Genomic DNA, 24521 nt, shown 5'->3' with positions numbered 1-24521 from the left:
GGCAATATAGTGAGGCCCCATCTGTACAAAAAATTAAAAAAAAAAAATTAGTTGGCACAAGCCTGTAGTCCTAAGGATGCTGAGGTGGGACAATGAACTATAATTGCACCACTGCATTCCAACCTGGGTGACAGAGCAAGACCTTGTCTCTGAAAAATAAATAAAAGATATGTGGAACAAAACAACATCCATTCAAACGAAACCACACAGTAAGATATGTCTACAGAATAGATCAAAACGATTACCTTTTATTTAAAAGCCACTAAAAGATATTAAGAGAATAACTGAAGATATGAAACAATAACATAAATCACAAAAAAAATTTTAAACGAGGTGATAGACTTCAAGAAAGAATTAGGAATAAAAGAAATGAAGACTAAACTTTGTGAATGAAGACTAAACTGAAAACTAAAGACAAATCCAACAGAAAAACAGAATGTGGGCCACGTGTGGTGGCTCACGCCTGTAATCCCAGCACTTTGGGAGGCCCAGGTGGGTGCAACGCTTGAGCTCAGGAGTTCGAGACCAGCTTGGCCAATATGGTGAAACCCCATCTCCACTAAAAATACAAAAATTAGCTGGGTGTGGTGGTGCACTCCTGTAGTCCCAGCTACAGCTACTCAGGTGGCCGAGGCAGGAGAATTGCTTGAACTTGGGAGGCAGAGGTTGCAGTGAGCCCAGATCATGCCACTGCACTCCAACCTGGGCAACAGAGTAAAAAAAGAAAAACAGAATGTGAAAAGGCAGATTTTTTTAAGTCAAAAAGAAATTAAGAAAGGAATTTTGTTAATATCAAGGGAAAGTGGCAGATACTGAAGATAGGAGAAGATGATCCAACATACAAATAACAGGAATCCCCGAAGACAAAAAGTAAAGGAAGAAAACAATGCATTCTAAAATTATAAATTAAAAAATTATTTTTCCCTGAATTAAAAAAAAAAATTTGAAGCTACATATGAATGAACATGCTGCACACTGGAGAATATCATACTGAAACTGACAGCACTTAGACATTTTCCAATAAAATTACTGTGTTTTAAAGAAGAAAAATTTCCTTTGAGCATCTAAGCAAAAACAGCAAGGGAAAGAAAATTATATCAACACCAGAATTTTTGAGAGCAATGATTTACCCCATGAGAAAATTAAATAGCATATTTAATATATTTAGGATACTCAATAAATGTATTTTAACATGTTTAAGATACGTAAGAAAAAATGTGTAAGCCAAGAACTTTATATTCAGTAAATGTTTTTCAAATCTTCTGTCGTTCTCTTGATATCTTTTAGTGGCTTTTAAATGAAAGGTAATTGTTTCATTCTATTCTGTAAACTTTTAAGCGCTTGATGACTATTATCAATAGACAAACTGTTATCAACAGTAAGAAGTTAAGAAATATTATTCCTATTAACAGTTCCTGAGGATTCTACTTGAGAATAAGATTCACACAAGAGAAACTGGTGGTGAGAATTAGAAATACAGTTGTTTTAAAATTAAGACTATACGAGTGTTGGCTGGGTGCGGTGGCTCACGCCTATAATCCCAGCACTTTGGGAGGCCGAGGTGGGCGGATCACGAGGTCAGCAGATCGAGACCACCCTGGCTAACATAGTGAAACCCTGTCTCCACTAAAAATACAAAAATTAGCGGGGCGAGGTGGTGGGTGCCTGTAGTCCCAGCTACTCGGGAGGCTGAGGCAGGAGAATGGCGTGAACCCGGGAGGTGGAGCTTGCAGTGAGTGGAGATCGTGCCACTGCATTCCAGCCTGGGCGACAGAGTGAGACTTGTCTCAAAAAAAAAAAAAAAAAAAGACTATATGAGCGTTAAAACAGGATATCATGTAATGGGTAAATGATCAGATAATGTAATATAGTGCAACTATTAAGGCCAGGTACAGTTGCTCATGTCAGTAATCCCAGCACTTTGGGAGCTGAGGTGGGAGGATCACTTGAGGCCAGGCACTTGAGACTGCAGCGAGCTATGATCATGCCACTGTGCTCCAGCTTGGGTGACAGAGTGAGACTCTGTTGCAAAAAAAAAAAAAAAAGTAAAATTAAAATTTAAAAATGAGGCAGCAGAATAAGGAGAGTAAATACAAAAATGTTCTTAAATGTTCTCAGTAGTAATATTTAGTGTATTATTATTGCCATTCTGAGAGAGTTGTGTGATAAATAAATAAGTAATTATAGGATAGTCTACTTCTATCATCACTTGTGTTCTTAAGAACCAGGAGTCTCGTTTGTTTGTTTGTTTGTTTGAGGTGAAGTCTCGCTCTTGTCCCCCAGTCTGGAGTGCACGGGCGAGATCTCAGCTCACTGCAACTTCCACCTCCCAAGTTCAAGCAATTCTCCTGCCTCAGCCTCCCAAGTAGCTGGGATTACAGGCGCCTGCCACACATCCAGCCAATTTTTTTATTTTTAATAGAGGCGGGGTTTCACCATGTTGGCCAGGCTGGTCTCAAACTACCAGGAGTCTCATTTGGAAGAAGGTATAATACAGAAGAGGTCAAATAAAAACAAGAATGACTTGGAATTGGAGCTACTAGTATGATATATATCACATAATACTAGCTAGAGAGAGTATATAGTTTACAGATTTTATCTGTATAGATAGTCTTGTAGTTTAGCTCTGTCCCCTGAAGAGGCCTAAAATTTCTGACCAAGTCAGCAGCCAGGAGCATTCCTAGTACCAAGATCCTAGTCCTGAAACACTATTTACCACTAAAAGAAATGAAGACTTCCTGGAAAAATTGATCATTTTCAGAGAAATGGTTGATTTCTATCTGGGACAGAAAATGTACGAGATGAGCCTAGAGCATTCTATAATAGTAGCAAGAAAAATATCAAACACATCTAGGTACATGGAGAAAAAAAACCCTGAGAAGCCAAATTGAAGGGCTCTTATTGGCCAAAAACAGGTCAATGCTAGTTTTCATGGAAGTTAATAATTGTAATTGATTAAAATTATCAAAAATATTTAAATTTGTGAATTCATATGAATATTTTAAAAGGTTGGTCACCTTCAGAAGATGATAGGGAACCAACTCATTATCTTGAAATCTGCAAGAGAAGTGCACAGAATCAAGCTTTTCTTTTGCCTTTTCTGTATAAACTGTAATACTAGTTAACCAATAGGGGAAATTACCTCTTTATAAAAGCATTTCAATTAATGAATGAAAAAGAAATGCAGAATTAGAAATCTTTATTTTGCAATCCTTAAGAAGTGAATGGATTTGCGTAGAGGTGTTTATAGTATCCTCTAACGGTAGTGTGAATTTCTGTGGGATTAGTGGTGATACCCCCTTTATCATTTTTTATTGTGTCTATTTGATTCTTCTCTCTTTTCTTCTTTATTAGCCTGGCTAGTGGTCTATTTTGTTAATCTTTTCAAAAAATCAGCTCCTGTATTCATTGATTTTTTTTGAAGGATTTTTTGTGTCTATCTCCTTTAGTTCTGCTCTGATCTTAGTTATTTCTTGTCTTCTGCTAAGTTTTGACTTTGCTTGCTCTTGCTTCTCTAGTTCTTTTAATTATGATGTTAGGGTGTCGATTTTAGATCTTTCCTGCTTTCTCCTGTGGGCATTTAGTGCTTTAAATTTCACTCAAAACACTGCTTTAGCTGTGTCTCTCAGAGATTCTGGTACATTGTGTCTTTGTTCTCATTGGTTTCAAAGAACTTATTTATTTCTGCCTTAATTTTGTTATTTACCCAGTGGTCATTCAGGAGCAGGTTGTTCAGTTTCCATGTGGTTGTGCAGTTTTGAGTGAGTTTCTTAATCCTGAGTTCTAATTTGATTGTACTGTGGTCTGAGAGACTGTTAATGATTTCCGTTCTTTTGTATTTGCTAAGGAATGTTTTACTTCCAATTATGTGGTCAATTTGAGCATAAGTGCGATGTGGTACTGAGAAGAATATATATTCTGTTGTTTTGGGGTAGAGAGTTCTGTAGATGTCTATTAGGTCTGCTTGGTCCAGAACTGAGTTCGAGTCCTGAATATCCTTGTTAATTTTCTGTCTCATTGATCTGTCTAATATTGACGTTGGGGTGTTAAAGTCTCCCACTATTATTGTGTGGGAGTCTAGTCTCTTAGTAGGTCTCTAAGAACTTGCTTTATGAATCTGGGTGCTCCTGTATTGGGTGCATATATATTTAGGATAGTTAGCTCTTCTTGTTGCATTGATCCCTTTACCATTATGTAATGCCCTTCTTTGTCCTTTTTGATCTTTGTTGGTTTAAAGTCTATTTTATCAGAGACTAGGATTGCAGCCCCTGCTTTTTTTTGCTTTCCATTTGCTTGGTAAATATTCCTCCACCCCTTTATTTTGAGCCTATGTGTGTCTTTGCATATGAGATGGGTCTCCTGAATACAGCACACCAATGGGTCTTGACTCTATTCAATTTGCCAATCTGTGTCTTTTAATTGGGGCATTTAGCCCATTTACATTTAAGGTTAATACTGTCATGTGTGAGTTGGATCCTGTCATTATGATGCTAGCTGGTTACTTTGCCTGTTAGTTGATGCAGTTTCTTCATAGTGTCGATGGTCTTTACAATTTGGTATGGTTTTGTAGTGGCTGGTACCAGTGTTTCCTTTCCATAATTTAGTGCTTCCTTAAGGAGCTCTTGTAAGGCAGGCCTGGTGGTGACAAAATCTCTCAGCATTTGCTTGTAGCTGGGACCACAGGCACATACCACTACACCTGGTTAATTAAAACAATTTTTTTGTAGAGACAGGATCTCACTCCATTGGCCAGCCTTGTCTCAAACTCCTGGCCTCAAGTGATCCTCTCACCTCAGTCCTCCAAAGTGTTGACATGGCCACTGTTCCTGGCCACCTGTTTTTCTTCTTCTTCTTCTTCTTCTTCTTCTTCTTCTTCTTCTTCTTCTTCTTCTTCTTCTTCTTCTTCTTCTTCTTCTTCTTCTTCTTCTTCTTTCTTCTTTCTTTTTCTTCTTTCTTCTCCTTCTTCTTCTTCTTCTTCTCCTCCTCCTTCTCCTTCTCCTCCTTCTCCTCCTCCTTCTCCTCCTCCTCCTCCTCCTCCTTCTTCTTCTTCTTCCTTCTTCTTCTTTCTTCTTCTTCTTGATAGAGTCTCACTCTGTCACCCAGGCTGGAGTGCAGTGGCATGATCTCGGCTCTGTTGTCCAGGCTGGAGTGCAGTGGCATGATCTGGGCTCAATGCAACCTCTGCCTCCCAAATTCAAACAATTCTCTTGCCTCAGCCTCCCAAGTAGCTGGGACTAGAAGCACATGCTGCCATACCCAGTTAATTTAAAAAAAATTTTTTTTTTTTATTTTAGTAGAGACCAGATTTCACCATGTTGCCTAGGCTGATCTCAAACTCCTGAGCTCAGGCAATCCATCCGCCTCAGCCTTCCAACTTGCTAGGATTACAGGCATAAGCCACCACACCCAGCCTGTTTTATTTTTAAATAAAAAGGTTTAGAAAATGATACTGAGAAATTATAAGCCCAATTCTCTACCCCAGCTTTAGAAATAAATACGTTAACATTTTGGCATTCCACTTTCTAGACTTTTTAATGAATATATAAGTATGTATGATATGTAGGTTTTACCTAAATAAGATTATACTACAGATGAAATTTTAAACTAACCTTTTCACTCAGCAATATGTCATGGATATCTTTCCATGTTGAATTACACTTAGCAGCCATATTCATTTATCATTAAAAAGTAATTATTTTTAAATAAAAATGGTATCTGGTCCTTAAAAAAGTTTTTAAGCAATATGGAAAAGTACAAAAAAGAAAAGCAGCACATTTCTCAAAATCTCACCACCCAAAAATGAGTGTTAACATAATTCAAAAAGCCTCTCTATTTATATGTAAAGATAGAAGATGATTGAGAGAGAGAGAGAGAGAGAGTTTTATGACTACCAAGGTTATTTTAATTACTGAATTTAAGTTTGTTTCACTTTAACACAATAAAAATATCTATAATTAAACTGAAATAATTCAGTTTCAGATAACCTTTTCTCAACCCCCCATCATGGGAGAAGTTACTAAGATATGCCTGAGGTTAAGAAAAAACTGCAGAAATCATCAAGACATTTAAGTGTTTCTTTTACGTTTCAATTTTGGATGATCTCAATTGGTTCTCTGCAGATAGAAGATGAAGTAATTAGCACTCATACTTCCTTTCACTCTCCGTCACCTCCTGATTTAAAAAATCTTTCTATTATTTTTACTTTGTCAGAATTTGTAACATTTTCAATTTATTCCACTGCTAGAATTCCATCAGTTATTTAGTCTTAGTTCTCTATTTAAATACTGAACTGTCGACCATCAGCACTTTTACATTTTACCTTGGTGTCTTCTGTTCCTGATTTTTTTTTTCATTCATCTCCTGCTCCGGATTGGCTAGATTTTTATTTCCCCCCAAGAAGGGCTTGTGTGTTTTACTCCCTGAGTTCTTTCATGCTTCAGAATATCTGCAGATGGTTATGTGTAACCATTTTAGGTCATACTTTTTCTCTCTCCAAGCTAGGTAGACGGGGTGTGTGTGTGTGTGTGTGTGTGGTTTTGTTTTGTTTTGTTTTTAGAGACAAGGGCTCACTCTGTCACCCAGGCTGGAGTGCCCTGGAGTGATCATGACTCACTGCAGCCTTAACCTCCTGGGTTCAAGCAGTCCTCCCACCTCAGCCTCCCAAGTAGCAAGAACTACAGGCATGTGCCACCACGCCTAGCTGATTTAAAATATATATATTTTTGTAGAGACCAGAGTCTAGCTGTGTTGTCCAGGCCGATGCCATTGTTTCTTTGTCTTCTGGCTTGTGGTTGTTTTGGACATGTTCATATCTGTTTTGAATCTACCCCCACCTACCCCTAGCTTCATGGATGATTTGCCTTTTCTGCCTAGATACCTAAATAACTATTTTCCCTTAAAAATTATTAACTTAACCAAACTATGTTTTTGTGTCTGTTTAAAGTACTTTTTGTCCGGCATACAGTATAAATTTTCCTCTGCAGATTCAGTTCTTTCTTCATTTTAGAAAAACTCTTCCTGTATTGTGGGTCTAAATGCATATTTTGTTACACTTATTGGATTGTCTACATCAATTAGGGACACCAAGTATCTTATGTTTGATTTCTCTTGGTTCTCTTATTATCTCATTATCCTCTCCCTAATTGCTTTACTCCCTCCGTGGCAAATTATGCATTTGCCATGATTATCGCAAACCTTTTACTATCCATTAATTCAATTTTTAATCATGTCTTTCCTGTTATTTGGGATTTCTAATTTATCTATTAGGTCTATAATGGTGTTGTTTCAGTTTTTGGTTCATTGCTTTAGCTCTGACACCTTTTTGCTCTCTTTTGGTCATTTTTTCATCTCAATTTTGAGGTCTTATTTACCCACGTTCATATTCTGAAGGCATTTATAGTGCGAAGCACTACCTGGGGGATGTGTTTCATGTGTTTATGTTTTCTTCCATACTGGTTTCTTCACAGTGCATACATTATCTTCCTTCCTCCCCACTCCACCCTTTTTTGACTGTACCACATTTACATGGTCATCTTTTCATCTTAATCTTGTTTCATAGGGGCAACTCCAACCGGATCTTTTTGTAACTGTTATATAGTGTGGATGAAGTCTCCTTGGCCCCCGTCTCACCTTATCTCAGATGAGTTTGTTGTCATCTCTCTGAGCTACAGTTTTTCTTCATTACATCTGGTATTAGGAAAAGAAGAATCTGTGATCGTGATTTACTCTGTTATCTTTACCCTGAAATTATTAGGATGATTTTTTTAAAATGCGAATCTCATCCTAATGTCATATCTTGCTTAAAACTTTTCAGTGGGTTTTTAAAGCTTTTAGGAAAAATGTCTAAACTTCCTTCCTCACATCCAAGATCCTTTATTATTTGACTTACCTACCTTCCTGGCCTGAGGTCTCCCATCACTCTCTACCACATTTGCTAACTGCTCACAGGAGGCTTTTCGCTGGACCTCGATTAGAACTCAGAACCCTTTCAACACAGGGCTTCAGGTAGCCGATTGTCCATCTGGCCTCTAGTTAAATTCCATTTGTCATTCAAAACTTAGTTCCAACGTAACCAAAATGGAACTGATGAGAGAACCAAAGTCAAGACTAGGATGGCAACTGTGGAAATGGAAAGGGAGAAACGGTGTCTATATCTACTGCCAAAGCCGGAAAGATATAGACTTTATTACTATATAATCATACTTTGTCATCAGTGTCTTTTCCAGTATGGTATAATGTTTTTTGGTTTTTGTTTTTTTTGACAAAGTCTCATTCTGTTGCCTAGACTGGAGTGCAGTGGCGTGATCTTGACTCAATGCAACCTCCGCCTCCCGGGTTCAAGCGATTCTCATGCCTCAGCCTCTTGAGTAGCTGGAATTACAGGCATCTGCCACCACGCCCAACTAATTTTTGTATTTTTAGTAGAGACAGATTTTAACCATGTTGGTCAGGCTGGTCTCAAACTCTCGACCTCAGGTGATCCACTTGCCTCAGCCTCCCAAACTGCTGGGATTACAGGTCTGGGGTTTTAAACCCAGACTACCTGGACTCAGGACTTAGCTCTGCCACTTGCTATCTGTATGATTTTGGGGTGACATTATGTAATCTTTACGTGCCTGTTTCCTTATGAGAATTAATTAATGTATGTAAAGCTTTCACTAATTATATGGTCAAAAATGTTACTTAATGTTTTTTATTAAAAGGCACCATCACGTACAGCGATAATGGTCCCATACCACCCAGGACGAATACCTGATAACCTGGGAGCTGTCCGTGGTGCTAAAACAGCGCTCTCCATCACAGGACAATGTCCCCACTGTTTGTCATATTTTTAGCCCTATATAGGGTAAATCCCTAGTTACATCTCTCCAGCTTTGGCAGTGGATGTAGAAATTGTTTTTCCTTTTCCATTTCCACAACCACCATCCTAATCTTGACCTTGATTCCTTCATCAGTTCTATTTTGTGTGACTGAGGTTAGCCTCCTAACTTGTCTTCCTACCTCTAGGCCATTTAATCTACCATGATCACATTCTCATCCTCCAAATCCTTCTTAATATGAAGTCAGATCCCTACTTACTAACTCAAGGGAATTTCAAAGAAGTATTTTATTTTATTTTTGAGATAGGGTCTCATTCTATCATTCAGGCTTGAGTGCAATGGTGTGATCTTGGCTCACTGCAGTCTCAATCTCCCCGAGCTCGGATGATTCTCCTGTTTCAGCCTCCTAAGTAGCTGAGACTACAGGTGCGTACCACCATGCCTGGCTAATTTTTGTATTCTTTATAGAGATGGAGTTGCACTGTTTCCCAGGCCAGTCTTGAACTCCCGGGCTCAATCAAAGGAGTAGAAACAATGCAAATGGCAACATGAGGGGATGGTTAAACGATAATATATCACTGAGATGTGGATATTGAGCAGCCAATAAAGGTAATTATTAAGGCTATGTAAAATATAGGAAACATTAATCAAGGGATAACAGCAGACTATAATATAGTTTGAACATCATTCATTCATTTATTAAACAGGTACTAAGCACACCTATTTTGGGATAGACCATGGAGATGTAAGAATTAAGACAGTCCCTTCTTTAAAGGAGTTCAGAGTCTAGCAGGAGAGATAGCTATGTAAATAGATTGCAGATGCATTTCGACAAAGACTAAAAAGGAGCATGGAATTAAATACATAAGTAGCACTAAGGGGTGCAAGTCTGGGTGAATTTTGTCTTTTTAAATATCCACTAAGGGGTGAACTCTGGCACAGAGCCTTAGAAGAAAGAAGAAAACTAAATTCCTATGACAAAGGCAACACACAGCTCTAGGTAAGTTCTTTCCCACTCTACCCTGTATCTTCAGGTCACAAGAAGAAGAAGAAAAAGAAAAAGATCAATAGAATGTCAAGCCCCTAAATTGTGGTTCAGAGAAGTTGAACAGGCCTTGGCAAGGGCAAGAAAAGAAATAGCATAGCAACCATGCAAACCTTCTACAGCAAAAGGACCCAGAATATCCTTAAGTAACTGTGATATTGGAATAAAAATAAAAATTAACAAGTCACACATCCCAGGGTTCCCTAAGAATGGTTTATTGACTCACCGCCTCTACATTGTGGCTCATTCCACTGCACCCTTTGAAGAATATTCTTGCTGGGCATGGTGGCTCATGCCTGTAATCTCAGCACTTTGGGAGGGCTAGGTGGGGAGATCACTTGAGGCTAGGAATTTGAGACTAGCCTGGGCAACATAGCAAGACCCCATCTCTAAAAAACAAACAAAAAGAATTGTAGAGATAGGTGTGGCACCATGCACCTGTAGTCCCAGCTACTTGAGAGGCTGAAAAAAGAATATTCTTCACTCTTCCCATTCAAATCTTATATTTTTTCAAGCTAAAAACTCATCTCCTTTAAGAATTCTTTCTTAACTAATGTCATTCTATTCTAGTATAAATGCTTAAAAGTCAGTTTTAGTGGATATAAAATTCTTGGCTCACATTTTCACCGCTTTGAAGAAATTCTGGAGAGAGAAGAGTCTGTGTGATACATTAACATCCACCTATCGCTGCTGAATCTCTTGGGTTCTGGAGTCAGAATTGGGCTAGACGTGTGTCACTAATTAAACATGCAGCCTTTGGCAAGTTGTTTCATCTCGATAATAGTCTATCATATGGAGAAGATATTAACAATAATCTTGCAGAGTTTTGTGAGGATGAAACAGATTGATACATGACTTTTCACTGTGCCTGTAACACATAAAGTACTCAATGCATGTAGCTGTGATACATGTTTCCTTGAAATTATTCTTGGCCTCTCTCAGGGATATATGGACTGATTTAATCAATAATATATACCCCCCGTAGTAGGTATTTAATGGATGCCTTATGAAGGATTCATATTTAGGAACATGGTAAAGGAAAACAGCATTTAATTACTAATGCTTTTCTAAATGGAGGATGACAGACTGGTAAGAAATTATGCTAATTGATAACATTTCTTATCTACAAAAAGAAGAAATTATTGTTACTTCTCTTTTACTATTTATGTAAAATTGTAAACTAGTTCCTTTTTGTTCAGTTTTATATCAAATGCCTATCTACCTTAATAAGTAATGAAAGAAGTAAGCTTGACCTCCTAATGCTAGTATACTTCCTACTGTATTAAGATGAAGACCTGTGAATCCAGCCTGCAGATCAAGATGGCTGAATAGGCCAGGCGCAGTGGCTCGTGCTTGTAATCCCAGCACTTTGGGAGGCCGAGGCATGTGGATCACCTGAGGTCACGAGTTCGAGACCAGTCTAGCCAACATGGTGAAACCCTGTCTCTACTAAAAATTCAAAAATTAGCTGGGTGTGGTCGTGGGTGCCTGTAATCCCAGCTACTCGGGAGGCTGAGGCAGGAGAATCACTTGAATCTGGGATGCGGAAGTTGCAGTGAGCTGAGATGGTGCTAATGCACTCCAGCCTGGGTGACAAGAGCAAAACACTGTCTCAAAAAACAAACAAACAAAAAACAGTGTTGTTTGTGACTGGTGGAAATGTTGTTAAACAATTAAGAAAAAAGGGGAAAACATAGTGTTCTCAAACATTAGATGATTTGCAAGGAAACAAATAATATGGCTGAGTTTAGAAGGCTAATGGAGATATGATAATATGAAACAGACAACTCTATCATTAAAGTATTTTGAAGATTCTTTAAACACATGAAAGAAACAAAGAACTTTCCCCCTCCCCCTGGAATAAAAAAGGGGGAAATCTGATTCAATCTAGTTTTACTTTTAAATTGATTCTTCAGGGTAGTTAATGAGAGCATTGGAAACATGAGGATTTGCATAGATGGCCAGTGTGACTGTGTTCCATTAGCAACTGACATGTTGTCATTTATTTGGTATAGTTAAACAACAGTCTTAGTTTCTGAAGGGAACTTAAAAATGATTCAGGCTAACTAATGCTTCAAGATCATCCTAACAACTAGTTAACTGAAACTGACCACCCCTCCCCACACCAGGAGTCTTACTCAAGTTTAGTAAGAAATGAACATTAGGGCGGGCTCGGTGGCTCATGTCTGTAATCCCAACACTTTGGGAGGCCGAGGTGGGTGGATCACCTGAGGTTGGAAGTTCAAGACTAGCCTGGCCAATATGGTGAAATCCTGCCTCTACTAAAAATACAAAAAATTAGCTGGGTGTGGTGGCGGGCGCCTGTAATGCCAGCTACTTGGGACACTGAAGCGGGAGAATGGCTTGAACCTGGGAGACAGAAGTTGCAGTGATCTGAGATTGTGCCACTGCACTCCAGACTGGGCACAACACAGCGAGACTCTGTCTCAAAGGAAAAAAAGAAGAACATTAATTCGATTAGATATCACATTTGCAAAGCAAAGAGTATTAATTAGAGGGAGCAGGAAGAGGTGCTGTTGTAGAAAGCAGCACAAGCAGTGTTAAAACAAGGGGCTGCGGTGAGATCACACAAACCAATGAAGTGGCTAACACTGTACCTCCAGGTTAAGATTTCTTACAATGCTGAGCAAGAATACTGATACTTTAATACTCAGATAGTAATACTCTAAATCTTCAACTTTACTTCTGGCTAGGCCTTTAATGCATCTATTTTGTCCAAGTCATCATTTTACAGATGAGGAAGCTAAGGCTCAGAGATACCAAGTGACTAATCTGTGACAAAAGCTCATGTTTTTACTTCCAAGAACACCTTTACACAGTTGCACGTTTTCCATGAAGCAGAGGAGGGCAGTATTGCATGGGCATTAAGTGAGAGGGCCCTCATGTCAGACTGCCTTAGTTGAAATCCAGGCTGTGCCACTAACAAGCTGTGTGATCTTGGGCAAATTACCTGCCCTTTCTGAGCTGGAGTATCTCCCTCTAAAACACCATAATATCACAGTACGTACTTCATAGAGTTGTGTGGATTGAAATGATAACACAGGTATGGCTCAGAAGGACATTTACTAACATTGTTATTTTCCCAAAGAAAGACAAAAACACAAGAGCTCAATCAGAAGAGATTCATATCCAGGGAGGAAAAAACCCACTGTATGCAGATCATAAGATAAAGTAAAAAAGTGACATAGCAAGTGTCATTAATTGTCATTTCTTACATTTTCCCCGCACACATCAGTCACTCCTTCCCCTATCTGTGCTGATAGGCACCAAAGAGAAATCCAGACAAAATGTTTTTATTCATTAGATCATTAAGGTACTTTGTGTAATATTATGGTCTCTTTAGTGCTGCTGACACTCAATCGATGTTAGAAAATTATAAAGGTATTTCTTTGACAGCGGTGATCTGCCGGAATAACTGGCATAAAAGCAATGCCAAAGCTGAAACACTCAAGAGAAGTGTTTACCTGGCACAAGCCTTTGCATTCCCACTGCTGTCTGCCTGCATACCTGTCACAGCCGCTTTGAAAACACAAGCGTCCTTGGATGCTTTTCAAAAGATCCTTTGACAAACAAGAGATATTTTTTCTACACAAAATTCAGGCTGCCTTGAGTTCCGTGCTATTTGATTTACTTCGTTCAGCAGTTGAAGCAGAATGAAATCAGATTTCTTCCTGGAAGACCTTCCCACATCATTCCATCCTGTTCTTGCAGATTTAGATGCTGCATTCTGGGCTCAAGGGTGCGCAGTGTTTTCATGATCTGGGGAATATATTTTTTCCCCCTTCTCATTTTTTTCCCCCCAGAACCATTAGCATTTGGGGATGGCCTTCCGTGTTGTTTGGAAAAGTGGGGGTGGAGGTCGATTGTGAAGAGAAAGCTGTGCACGCAGGGGGTTGCTAGGAAAACCCGTGGGTTTCGCTGGAATGGGGATGCAGACCCCTTCCCCTGCCGAGCGCCTTCACCTGAATGACACCAGGCCTTCTCTGTTCCACGGTGTTTCCTCCAGCCCCCGGTGGACCTGCTGTTTACCACTCTTAACTCTCTTCCCACCCTTCCCTGCAAAGCTTTATGAATGCTCAGGACTTTCAAAAAACAATCGCAGCATCTAAGGAATAGAAAAGGGCCGGCGAGGTGGCTCACGCCTCTCATCCCAGCACTTTGGGAGGCCGAGGCTGGAGGATAGCTTGAGGCCAGGATTTTGAGACCAGCCTGGGCAAAATGGTGAGACACTGTCTCTATAAAAGAATAAAAATACAAAAATTAGCCAGGCGTAGTGGAGCGCGCTCCTGTGGTCCCAGCTACTGGGGAGGCTGAGGTGGGAGGATCGCTTGATCCTGGGAGTTCAAGGCTGCAGTGAGCCGAGATCGCGCCCCTGCGCTCAGCCTGGGGACAGATCGAGACCCTGTCTGAAAATTTAAAAAGAAAACGAAGAGTAGGAACGGACATTAGCGGGCCACCTTCCCATCCTATGGGGAGGATTTTAAGGTGGTACTTTTAAGGCGGGTGAGAATTGCCATCTGCGTTCACCGCCAGTCCCCTCTTGCTCCGCAAACTTGGGGTCCCCGCAGGGTGGGCCCACCGTTCACCCCTAAGCTTCTCCAGTTGCGTTCTGGGGGTTGCGGGACAGGCATCGGAGACCCGCTCCGCTCTCGGTGGGGCGGGAACTTGAGGAAGAGTAGAGGGGCGAAGCGGCCCGAGGAGGCGGGGACGACGCGACTGGGGCAGAAGGGCCTCGGGGCCCAGGCGCTCCGCGAGCTCAGCGCGCCCTGGCCGGCTCCGCACCGCCGCCGCAGCCCGGGTAGAGCCCAGGGGACCCCGCGGCCAGCGCGCCCCCGCCCCGCCCCCGTCGACTCTGAGGCCGCGGCGCAGGCGTGTGCAGGCGGGGGCAGCGCGGAGCTCCCGGTCGGCCGAGCGTCGCCGCCCGCCCAGCCCTTCTCGCGCTCAAGTCGCCGAGTCCGGCCCGGACGGCCCCGACACCATGCGGAGGGTGAGTGAGCCGTCACCCCGGGGCGCGGGGGCAGGAGCGTGCGGTGGGGCCCTCGCGGAGGGAAGGGTGAGGGCGCGGCGGGGCCGGACGTCGGCGGGGAGCGGGGGCGCCCGTAGGGGACTGGGGAGGGGAAGGGGCGCCGCGGGAGCCCTGGGCCTGCACTCTTCGGGGTTGCGCCCGCACGTCGGAGCCCTGGGCCGGCGTCTGCGAGGTGGGCTGCCCCGGGGCTCCGCCCCCCGCCTGCAGGCGAGCCACTTCTCCGGCGCCCCTCGCGCCCGCCCGGCTGCCTTCTGCCCAGCGCCCCGGTCCTTCCTTGGAAGCCCGGGCAGCTCTGCTGGGCGTCGGTGGGGCTCCCTCGGCGCACACCCCAGAGAAGGAGCCAGCCCCAGGTCCGGGGCAGGTGAGCTACAGGTCGAGGCCGGGGCTGGGGTTGGGGAGAGGAAGGATGCCGGCACTCTGGCGATTGGAAGGCGCGAGGCTCCCCTAGGCACCACCCGCCGACGGCGCGCAGCTCCTGGCCTGGGGCGCCCTGGGGGTCTGCGGCTGCTGCTTTCCCGGCAGGTGTCAGGGGCCGCGCGCTCACCCCCACCCTCCAGCCAAGGCGCCTGTGGAAAAACGAAGAACAAACAGGCTCAGCTGCAGGGGCTCTGTTCCACCTCCAGGGACAGCTTGGGGGACTGGTGCTGCTTACTGTCAGCCCCGGAGAGAGCGCAGGCCCTAGTGCAGCTCGGTCTTACTTGTCTGAGAAAGTTAATTAACACGAAGGTGCTGGCGATTTTGTAAGTTATCAGACCCGGTGTGCCGCTTTGTATTTTAACTTTGGAAATGGAAGGTGCTTTAATCAAATACAAGATCTCGGCATTTAATAGTGTGGAAAAGCAGTAGAGGAAACTTAAGGAAATCCCATTAGGTACCCTCCACATTGTCCCAGACCTCCTAAGGCCACCCTGAGGATAGTTTAGGCGCCAAGGAAGGGATGGAGGGGTGTTTTCTGAAAAGGCAAGGCTGAGAAGAAATGGAAGAAAACCAAAACAAAACAGAACCAAAAAAAAAACAAGAAAACAAAAACGGAATAAGACTCTGCCACCAGAGTCCATGCATTTCTCTAGGTTGGAACTTGAGGTTGACTTGTAAGGTACATAGGCGCCTATTGCTTTGGTCACCTGAATGGCCCTTTCAGAGATTTCTGCCTGTCAGCGGCTGGGTCGCTTCCAAGGGAACTCGGGCCTCTTTTTGCTGGTGGTACCAGAATTAAGTGTTCTGTGTGTGTGTGTTGAGTGGGGTGTCTTTGGAGGGAGTATACAGCAAGTGTGAATTGGCCCCAGCTGCCCCTGGGAAGTTCTCAGTGAGCTGACACGGAAATTCACCTGGTTTATACTTTTGGAGCTAGTCCAGACCTGCTCAGGTGTTTCTGCGGAGAACAAGATTCCAGCCAGGCTGGCCAGCTACTTTCGCATGCAGCAGAAATGGAAACTGGCGGTGGTGAGGTTACTTGTTTGAACTCCAAATTCAGGGGCCAGCAACCTCCTTTTACCCTCAGTGCTCCAGGGTAATTAAAGAAAAGAGCCTGAATGGGATCCGTAGTCGTGCGTGTTAGAGGGAGAATCACGATTTGGAGATGGAGGGCATTGACCAAAGTATCTTAACATGTGATCTGTCTGCTACCTGCCTTAGGATGGAAGAGATGGATGCTTGTTGCAAATGCAGATTCCTAGGCTCTGTTTCAAACCTAATGAGTCAGAATCTCTGAAACTGGAGCTTGGCAATCTGCGTTTTAAATCCCCAGCCCCCACCTCCATAAGATATGTGTATTAAGCACCTACTATGTGCAGGCACTGTTCTGAGCTCTAGGAATACTGTGAGGAACATGACGTACAAAAGCCTTGTTCTCTTGGAGGCCACATTCAAACTGAGAAATCAGATAATAAAGTAGTAAACAAATGTACGAATTCGTCATTTCAGATAGTGATGAGTGCTGTGAAGAAAGTAGAGCAGGATTTGTGCCCAGGTTTGCTGGACTCCGAAGCCCTGGCTCTTGACATTACACTCTGTTGCCTACAAACTTTTTGTTTCTGCCCCAGACCCTGTCTGGTTCTGGAGAAGCATATAATTTGGCAGTTTGGCAGATGCATGTGGCAACCCTTCAACTGTTGCAGATCAGTAGCTGCAGATAGAGAGTGTGCAGAGACTATTAGAATCAAAAGTAATTACTTTCATTTGGTATCCTTGAATGAAAGAGAAGGTGCATAGGGAATGTACAGAGCAGGAGCACAGAAGATGCCCAGTATTTGGGTTCCTCTGAAGAGAGAGGCTGTGGTCTGAATGTGATCCCTGCAGTTAATATGTTGAAATCCTAACCCTCAAGGTGATGGTGTTAAGGGAAGGGTCTCTGGCTCACGCCTGTAATCCCAGCACTCTGGGAGGCTGAGGCAGGCGGATCACGAGGTCAGGAGATTGAGACCATCCTGGCTAACACGGTGAAACCCCGTTTCTACTAAAAATACAAAAAAATTAGCTGGACGTGGTGGCAGGCGCCTGTAGTCCCAGCTACTCGGGAGCCTGAGGCAGGAGAATGGCATGAACCTGGGAGGCAGAGCTTGCAGTGAGCCAAGATCGCTCCACTGCACTCCTGTCTGGGCAACAGAGTGAGACTCCGTCTCGAAAAAAGAGAGAGAAAAAAAAAGGTGGGTCTTTGGGAGGTGATCAGGTTACAAGGGCAGAAGCTTATAAAGGAGGCCTCAGAGAGCTACCTTGCCCCTTCCATGATGTGAGGAGACACCATCTCCGAACCAGAACTTGGGCCCTCACCAGACACTGAATCTGCTGGGGCCGTGATCTTGGACTTTCCAGTCTCCAGAGCTGTCAGAAACGCATTTTTGTCGTTTAAAGTCATCTAGTCTATGGGATTTGATTGTAGTAGCCCACATGGGCTCCGACAAAAGGCTGGTGTGGTGTGTACTGTGCTGCCCAGGACTTTGAACACCAGAGAACCCCATGGTTGGGTCTTCTTTCACCTCTTCACATAGCTCCTTCATATTTCCTTCATTATTTTTGAATCCAAAATGAGCTCTTTCCATGCAAGCCAGGAGTTACAGAGGATTGGTTGCTTTAAAAAATTATTTGTGTTAGAAAAAGTTAGAAAGCAGTGGTGGGAGAATAATTATAATGGTAGCTACTTTTCTTTTTTTTTTTTTTTTTGAGGCAGAGTTTCGCTCTCTCACCCAGGTGGCAGTGCGGTGGCACCCTCAAAGCTCACTGCAGCCTCCACCTTCTGGGCTCAAGCGATCCTCCTGCCTCATTTTTTAATTTTCTGTAACAACGAGATCTCATTATGTTGTCCAGGCTGGTAGCTACTATTTATTGATTATTTTCTTTGAGCCTGGCATCTACTGTCTTCCTTCATTTTCATAACAACCTTTTAAGTTAAAAATTAATAGGTGATACATTTACATCGTATAAAATTTAAAAGATATCAAAAGCTGACAACGAAAATGAGCCTTCCTATTCTGTTGCCCAGGCAGCTAGTTCCCCTTCCTAGAAGCAATTGATGTTAACTCATCTCTTCTATCCCTCTAGAAATAATCTATGCATATATCAGCAGTGATATATTCATACTTTTTGTTTTTAAAAGCACAAATGGTAGCATATAAGTACACTCTTCTTCACCACACTTTTTTCTCTCATACAACAAGATTGGTATTTATAGATTTATGAAGGTCTCTTTATTTATATATGTGTGTGTATGTATCTATATGTTATTTTTTTTTTTTTTTGAGATAGAGTCTTGCTCTGTTTCCCAGGCTGCAGTGCAGTGGTGCAATCCTACCTCACTGCAGCCTTAACCTTCTGTGCTCAAGTGATCCTCCCACCTCTGCCTCTAGAGTAGCTGGTACTCCAGGCATGCACCATCATACCAGGCTAATTTTTTTTATTTGTAGAGATAGGGGTCTCACTCTGTTGCCCAGATTGGTCTTGAACTCTCCTTGGCTCAAGGAATCCTCCCATATTGGCCTCCCCAAATGCTGGGATTACAGGTGTGGATCCTCTGCGCCCAGCCCCAAGTTCTCTTTATAGCTATAAATGGGAAACCTTTATGTCAATATACAGGCATAACTCGAAGATGTTGCAGGTTTAATTCCAGACCATCCCAATAAAGTGAATATCTAAATAAAGTGAATCAAACAATTTTTTAGTTTCATAGTGCATATAAAAGTTATGTTCACACTACACTATAGTCTATTAAGTATACAATCGCATTGTTTAAAAAAGCACACTGTATATATTTTAAATAAAATACTTTATTGCTAAAAAATGCCAACAATTGTCTGAGCTTTCAGTGAGTCATAATCTTTTTGCTGTTGGAGGGTCTTGCCTCAGTGTTGAAGGCTGCTGACTGACTAGAGCAGGGTGGTTGCTGAAGGTTGGGGTGACTGTAGCAATTTCTTAAAACAACAATGAAATTTGCTGCATTGATTTACTCTTCCTTTCATGAAAGATTTCTCTGTAGCATGTGATGTTGTTTGATAGCATTTTCCCTATAGTAGAACTTCTTTGAAAATTGGAGTCAATGCTCTCAAATCCTGCCTATGTTATCAACTAACATTATTCTAATTCTAATTCTTTGTTGTTATTTCAACAATGTCACAGCATCTTCACCAGGAGTGGTTTCATCTCAAGAAACCACTTCTTTACTCATTCATAAGAAGCCTCATCCATTCAAATTTTATGAGATTGCAGCAATTCAGTCACATCTTCAGACTCCACTTCTAATTCTGGTTCTCTTGCTGTTTCCAGTGCAGTTCCTTCCTCCACTGAAGTCTTGAACCTCTCAAAGTCATTCGTAAGAGTTGGACCCATCTTCCAGACTCCTGTTAATGTTGATATCGTAAATGTTCATATTAAGAATGTTGTTAATGGCATGTAAAAACGGTGAATCCATTCCAGAAGGTTTTAAATTTATTTTGCCATCAGGGGAATCACTATGGCAGCCATAACATTACAAAATGTATTCTTACATCATAAGACTTGAAAGTTGAAATTGCTTCTTGACCCATGGCCTGAAGAATGGATGTTGTATTAGCAGGCACAAAAACAACATCAATCTCCTTGGATATTTCCGTCAGAGATATTGGGTGACTAAGTGCATTGTCAATGTGCATTAATACTTTGAAAGAATCTTTTTTTTTTTTTCTGAGCAGTAGGTCTCAACAGTGGGCTTAAAATATTCAGTAAGCCATGATGTAAACAGATGTGCTATCATCCAGGCTTTGTGGCTCTGTTTATAGAACACAGGCAAAGTCGATTTAGCATAATTCTTAAGAGCCCAAGGATTTTCAGAATGGTAAATGAGCATTGGCTTCAACTTAATGTCACCAGCTATATTAGTCCCTAACAAGAGAGTCAACCTGTCTTTTGAAGCTGTGAAGCCAGGCACTGACTTCTCATCTCTAGCTATGTAAGTCCTGGTTGACATCTTCTTCCAATATAAGGCTGTTTGGTCTACACTGAAAATCTGTTATTCAGTGTAGTCATCTTCATGGTTGATCTTAGCTACATCTTCCGGATAACTTGCTATAGCTTCTCCATCAGCACTTGCTGCCTCACCCTGCACTTTTATGTTACAGAGACAGCTTCATTCCTTAAATCTCATGAACCAACCTATGCCAGCTTCAAACTTTTATTCTGCAGCTTCCTCTCCTCTTTCAGCCTTCATAGAATTAAAGAGAGTTAGCACCTTGCCCTGGATTAGGTTTTGGCTTAGGGAATTATGACTAGTTTGATCTTCTATCCAGACTGCTAAAACTTTCTCCCCTTCAGCGATAAGGCTGTTTTGCTTTCTTATTATTCATGTGTTCACTGGAGTAGCACTTTTAATTTCCTTCAAGAACTTTTCCTTTGCATTTACTACTTGGCTGACCAGTCAGTGCAACAAGCCTGGCTTTTGGCCTATCTCAGCTGTCAGTATGCCTTCCTCACTAAGCTTAATCATTTCTAGCTTTTGATTTAAAGTGAGAGGTGGACAACTCTTCCATTTACTTTAATACTCAGAGGCCATCGTAAGGTTATTAATTGGCCTGATTTCAATATCGTTGTGTCTTGGAATAGAGAAGCCCAAGAAAAGAGGGAGAGAGGAAGAGTTGGTGGGTAGAGTTGTCAGGATATGCTCAACATTTATACAGTAAGTTTACCATTTTATGTAGGTATGGTTCGTGGTGCCCCGAAACAATCACAACAGTATCATTAAAGACCAGTGGACACAAATCACCTTAACAGATACAGTAATAATAAAAAAGGTTGAAATATTGGGAGAATTACTAAAATGTGTCCCAAAGACATGAAATGAGCATATACTGTTGGAAAATGGTGCAGATAGACTTGCTGGTCACAGGGTTGCCACAAGCCTTCAATTAGTAAAAGAGACAGTATCTGTGAAGTTCAATAAAGGGAAGTACACTAAACCGAGGTATGCCTGCACTAGAATTTTTTTTCTGGTATTTTGCTGTTATCAACAATGTTGTAGTGAATAATCTTATATATTCATGATTTTGCATGTGTGCAAGCATATTTGCATGATAAATTGCAGTGGAATTTCTGGGTCAAGTGATGTGAATACTTGTATTTTTAGTAGGTAAAGCAACATAGTGTAGGAGTTAGGAGCACAGACCTGTAGACAGATTGCTTGGAGTTGAGTCTTGGCTCTGCCATTTACATGTCGTGAAAGTCACTTAACCCCTCTTTGCCTCAGTTGCTTTATTTGCAAAATAGGGATAATAATGGTAGCTACCTAATAGGATTGTTACGAGGATTCTATCAGTTTGTGTTGTACAACAAATCACTCCAAATCATCATGGCTTAAAAAAATAACCGTTTTACTTGGCTCTCAAATCTGTGGGTTGGTTGAGTGACTCTTCTGATTCTGCTTCTGTGGTTAGCTTGTAGATCTGCTGAAGGCCGGAAAGTCTAGGATGGCCTCACTCACATGTCTGGTGCTTGACAGATGTGTTGGTCATCGGGGACTCATTTGGGACAGCATGCAATCTCTCATGCTTCAGTAGCCTAGCTCAGGCTTCTTCACATGGTGGTCTCAGAGTTCCATAGAGTAGCGCAGGAGGGCAGAGCTCAAGCACTTTTCAAGCCTCTGCTTGTGTCACATTTGCTGCTGTTCCATTGACCAAAGCAAGAGTCAAGCTCAGAATCTGTGTGGGAGGGGACTCTACAAGGTCAGGGATGCAGGGATACAGTGAAGGGAATCCCTGCCACCATTTTTGCAATGTGCCTCAAGAATCAAATACTATTTGTAAAGTGCCTAGTGTAGTGCCTGGCACTTTTTAAGTGGTACATAAGTTTGTTAAGTTTGAAAAAAGAGCAGTATTACCAGACTGCGTCCATAGAAATTGAACCAGTTTACACATCTACCAGTGTGAGTGCCTGTCTCCCAGTTTCTTCCTAGAACTGTATCAAAGTGGTTTATCCATGGAGAGGCAGATGTTCTTATCCCCATTTTACAGATGAAAAAAATGATCCTTGGATTGGTTAAGTCATTTTTCTGATAGTACAGAGCCAAACTATGATTGGAATCCTTTGTCTTTCTGACTCTAGAGCACCCCTGCTAGTCTTGCCACCCTAGACATAGGTGAGATTCCTGTGTCCCTAATGACCCCATCCACTGTTCTCCTGCCTACCCTTTGTACTTCATGTCCATCATTTCTATTTCACATTTGGATCTTGCTGGGTTGAAAAGGATCTGTCAGTCTTTTGAATTCTTTCATAGTGATTTTGATTTCAACTTGGCCTACCGAAATCAAAGCCAAGTGTCCACAGAGACAGCGGGCTCTTTTATGACTGTGAAGGGATGATAAAGGGAAACCTCTTATAAATGGAAGAAACAGATGAGTCCGGCCTTCTTTTGTTTGTCCATTCTTTCTTTTCATTCTTCACATCCTTTTGCTTCACTTTGCAACCCAGGAATTCCTCTCCCTAAAGGGGAAGGTGTGATGATGGGAGTCAGTGTTTCTTGGTGGTTCAGGATGGGATCTCTGGAGACAAACTGTTTGGGTTCAAGTCCAGCACAGCTGTTTACTGGCTATGTGGCTTGGACGGGTTAACCTGCACTGAAAAGTTTTCCTGAGGTCTGTGGTAATCTGTGGAAAGTACTTCATTCTCATCATGACACAGCAGATTACTTTTGCTGTCTTCTCTGTTCTGTTTCACATCCCTTCTCCTCCACACGTATTCCTATGCCCCTAGCTATGTTTAGTAATAAGGATAGCTAGTATTTACTCAGCCCTTACTCTAAGCACCTTTCATGTAATTAACTCATCTAATCCTCACAACAAACCTATGAAATAGGTACTGTTTTATTCCCATTTTCAAGTGAGGAAGCTAGACACTGAATGCTAAGTAATTTTCCCAACATACCATGGCCAATAAATGATGTAGCAGGGATTTTAAATGAGGCATTCTGGCGCCAGAATCTGTGCTCTTATATTTATGGGGGAAAAAAAAAAGATGGGATGGAAGGTTGGGAGTTTAAAATTGAGAGCTTCTGCTCTAAATAAACTGCTGGTAAACTCACACACAGCCTCTGTCCCTGGCAGTGGCTGAGTACACCCAGCTGTGATTTAGGCTGAAAATCCCACCTTACACACAAAATAGGAACTTTCAATTCTTTTGCCAAAAGCCTTTCTACTTTAATCATTTTAATTCTGACAAGATTTCGGGCATTGTGCCTCCCTTGTAACTGAGGTGAGACACTGTGGAAAAATACATGGGGCTTAAAAAAATAAAGCTTTGAAAATCAAGCTGGTTAGTTTCGAGTCTTGCCACCTCTTGCTGCTTTTGATCAACTGCTCTGGTGGTAGAGACAGCATTCACCAAAGCATCAGGAGAATAAAATAAGAATACTGCAGATGATATGTAACTTTCTGAGTTTAGAATTGTACATATCTTCAAGCTGAAGGAAAGAACTGAAGCTGTTTCATAGGTGTTGGCATGTAGACTAAATGTAATGTGGTAACACTCATCAAACACATATTTTAACATTGACTTCCTTCTATGTGCTAGGAATCCATTGTGGATAAGCAAGCTCTGCATGGCTCTGATCTTGCAGACTTTGCAGGCTCTGAGAAGAGACTGCTCAGAGAGCAATACCATGAATTGTGGCAAATACGGTTGCAAAGGAAGGATCAATTACTGGGGAACTATAGTGGGTGTTCCCAATCTAGTCTGAGGGATTAATAAAAGCCTTCCAGTATGATTGTAGCTGAGGGCTTGTCATCTATGGCTTTTATTATGCTGAGGGTATGTGCCTTCTGTGCCTAATTTCTTGAGAGTTTTTGTCATAAAGAGAGGTTGAATTTTATGAAATGCTTTTTCTGTATCTGTTGAGATAATCATGGTTTTTGTCCTTTATTCTATTGACGTATTTATTGATTCGTGTATGTTGAACCATCCTTGCATCCCCGAGATAAATCCCTTTGATGTGTTGTTGGATTCAGCTTGCTAGTATTTTGTTGAGAAATTTTTGTATTTATATTCATCAGTGATAATGGCCTGTAGTTTTATTTATTTATTTATTTATTTATTTGAGACAGAGTTTCGCTCTTGTTGCCCAGGCTGGAGTGCAATGGCACGATCTGTGCTCACTCCA

General features: G+C 41.9%; 1 protein-coding gene across 2 annotated transcripts in view; it reads left to right on the top strand.

Moving 5' to 3' along the window:
- The first annotated feature begins 14498 nt into the window (after positions 1-14498).
- TMCC3 (transmembrane and coiled-coil domain family 3) overlaps positions 14499-24521 on the top strand; it is a 309980-nt gene continuing 299957 nt past the window's right edge. For both annotated transcript variants that reach the window (XM_037996694.2, XM_073021001.1), the window contains exon 1: positions 14499-14872. In XM_037996694.2, coding sequence (XP_037852622.1) covers positions 14864-14872 — 9 coding nt within the window. In that variant the 5' untranslated portion in view covers positions 14499-14863. The remainder of the gene's footprint in view (positions 14873-24521) is intronic.

Source organism: Chlorocebus sabaeus, chromosome 11 (assembly GCF_047675955.1).
Source record: "Chlorocebus sabaeus isolate Y175 chromosome 11, mChlSab1.0.hap1, whole genome shotgun sequence".
Lineage (NCBI taxonomy): Eukaryota > Metazoa > Chordata > Mammalia > Primates > Cercopithecidae > Chlorocebus > Chlorocebus sabaeus.
This window is presented reverse-complemented; position numbering and strand designations above follow the sequence as displayed.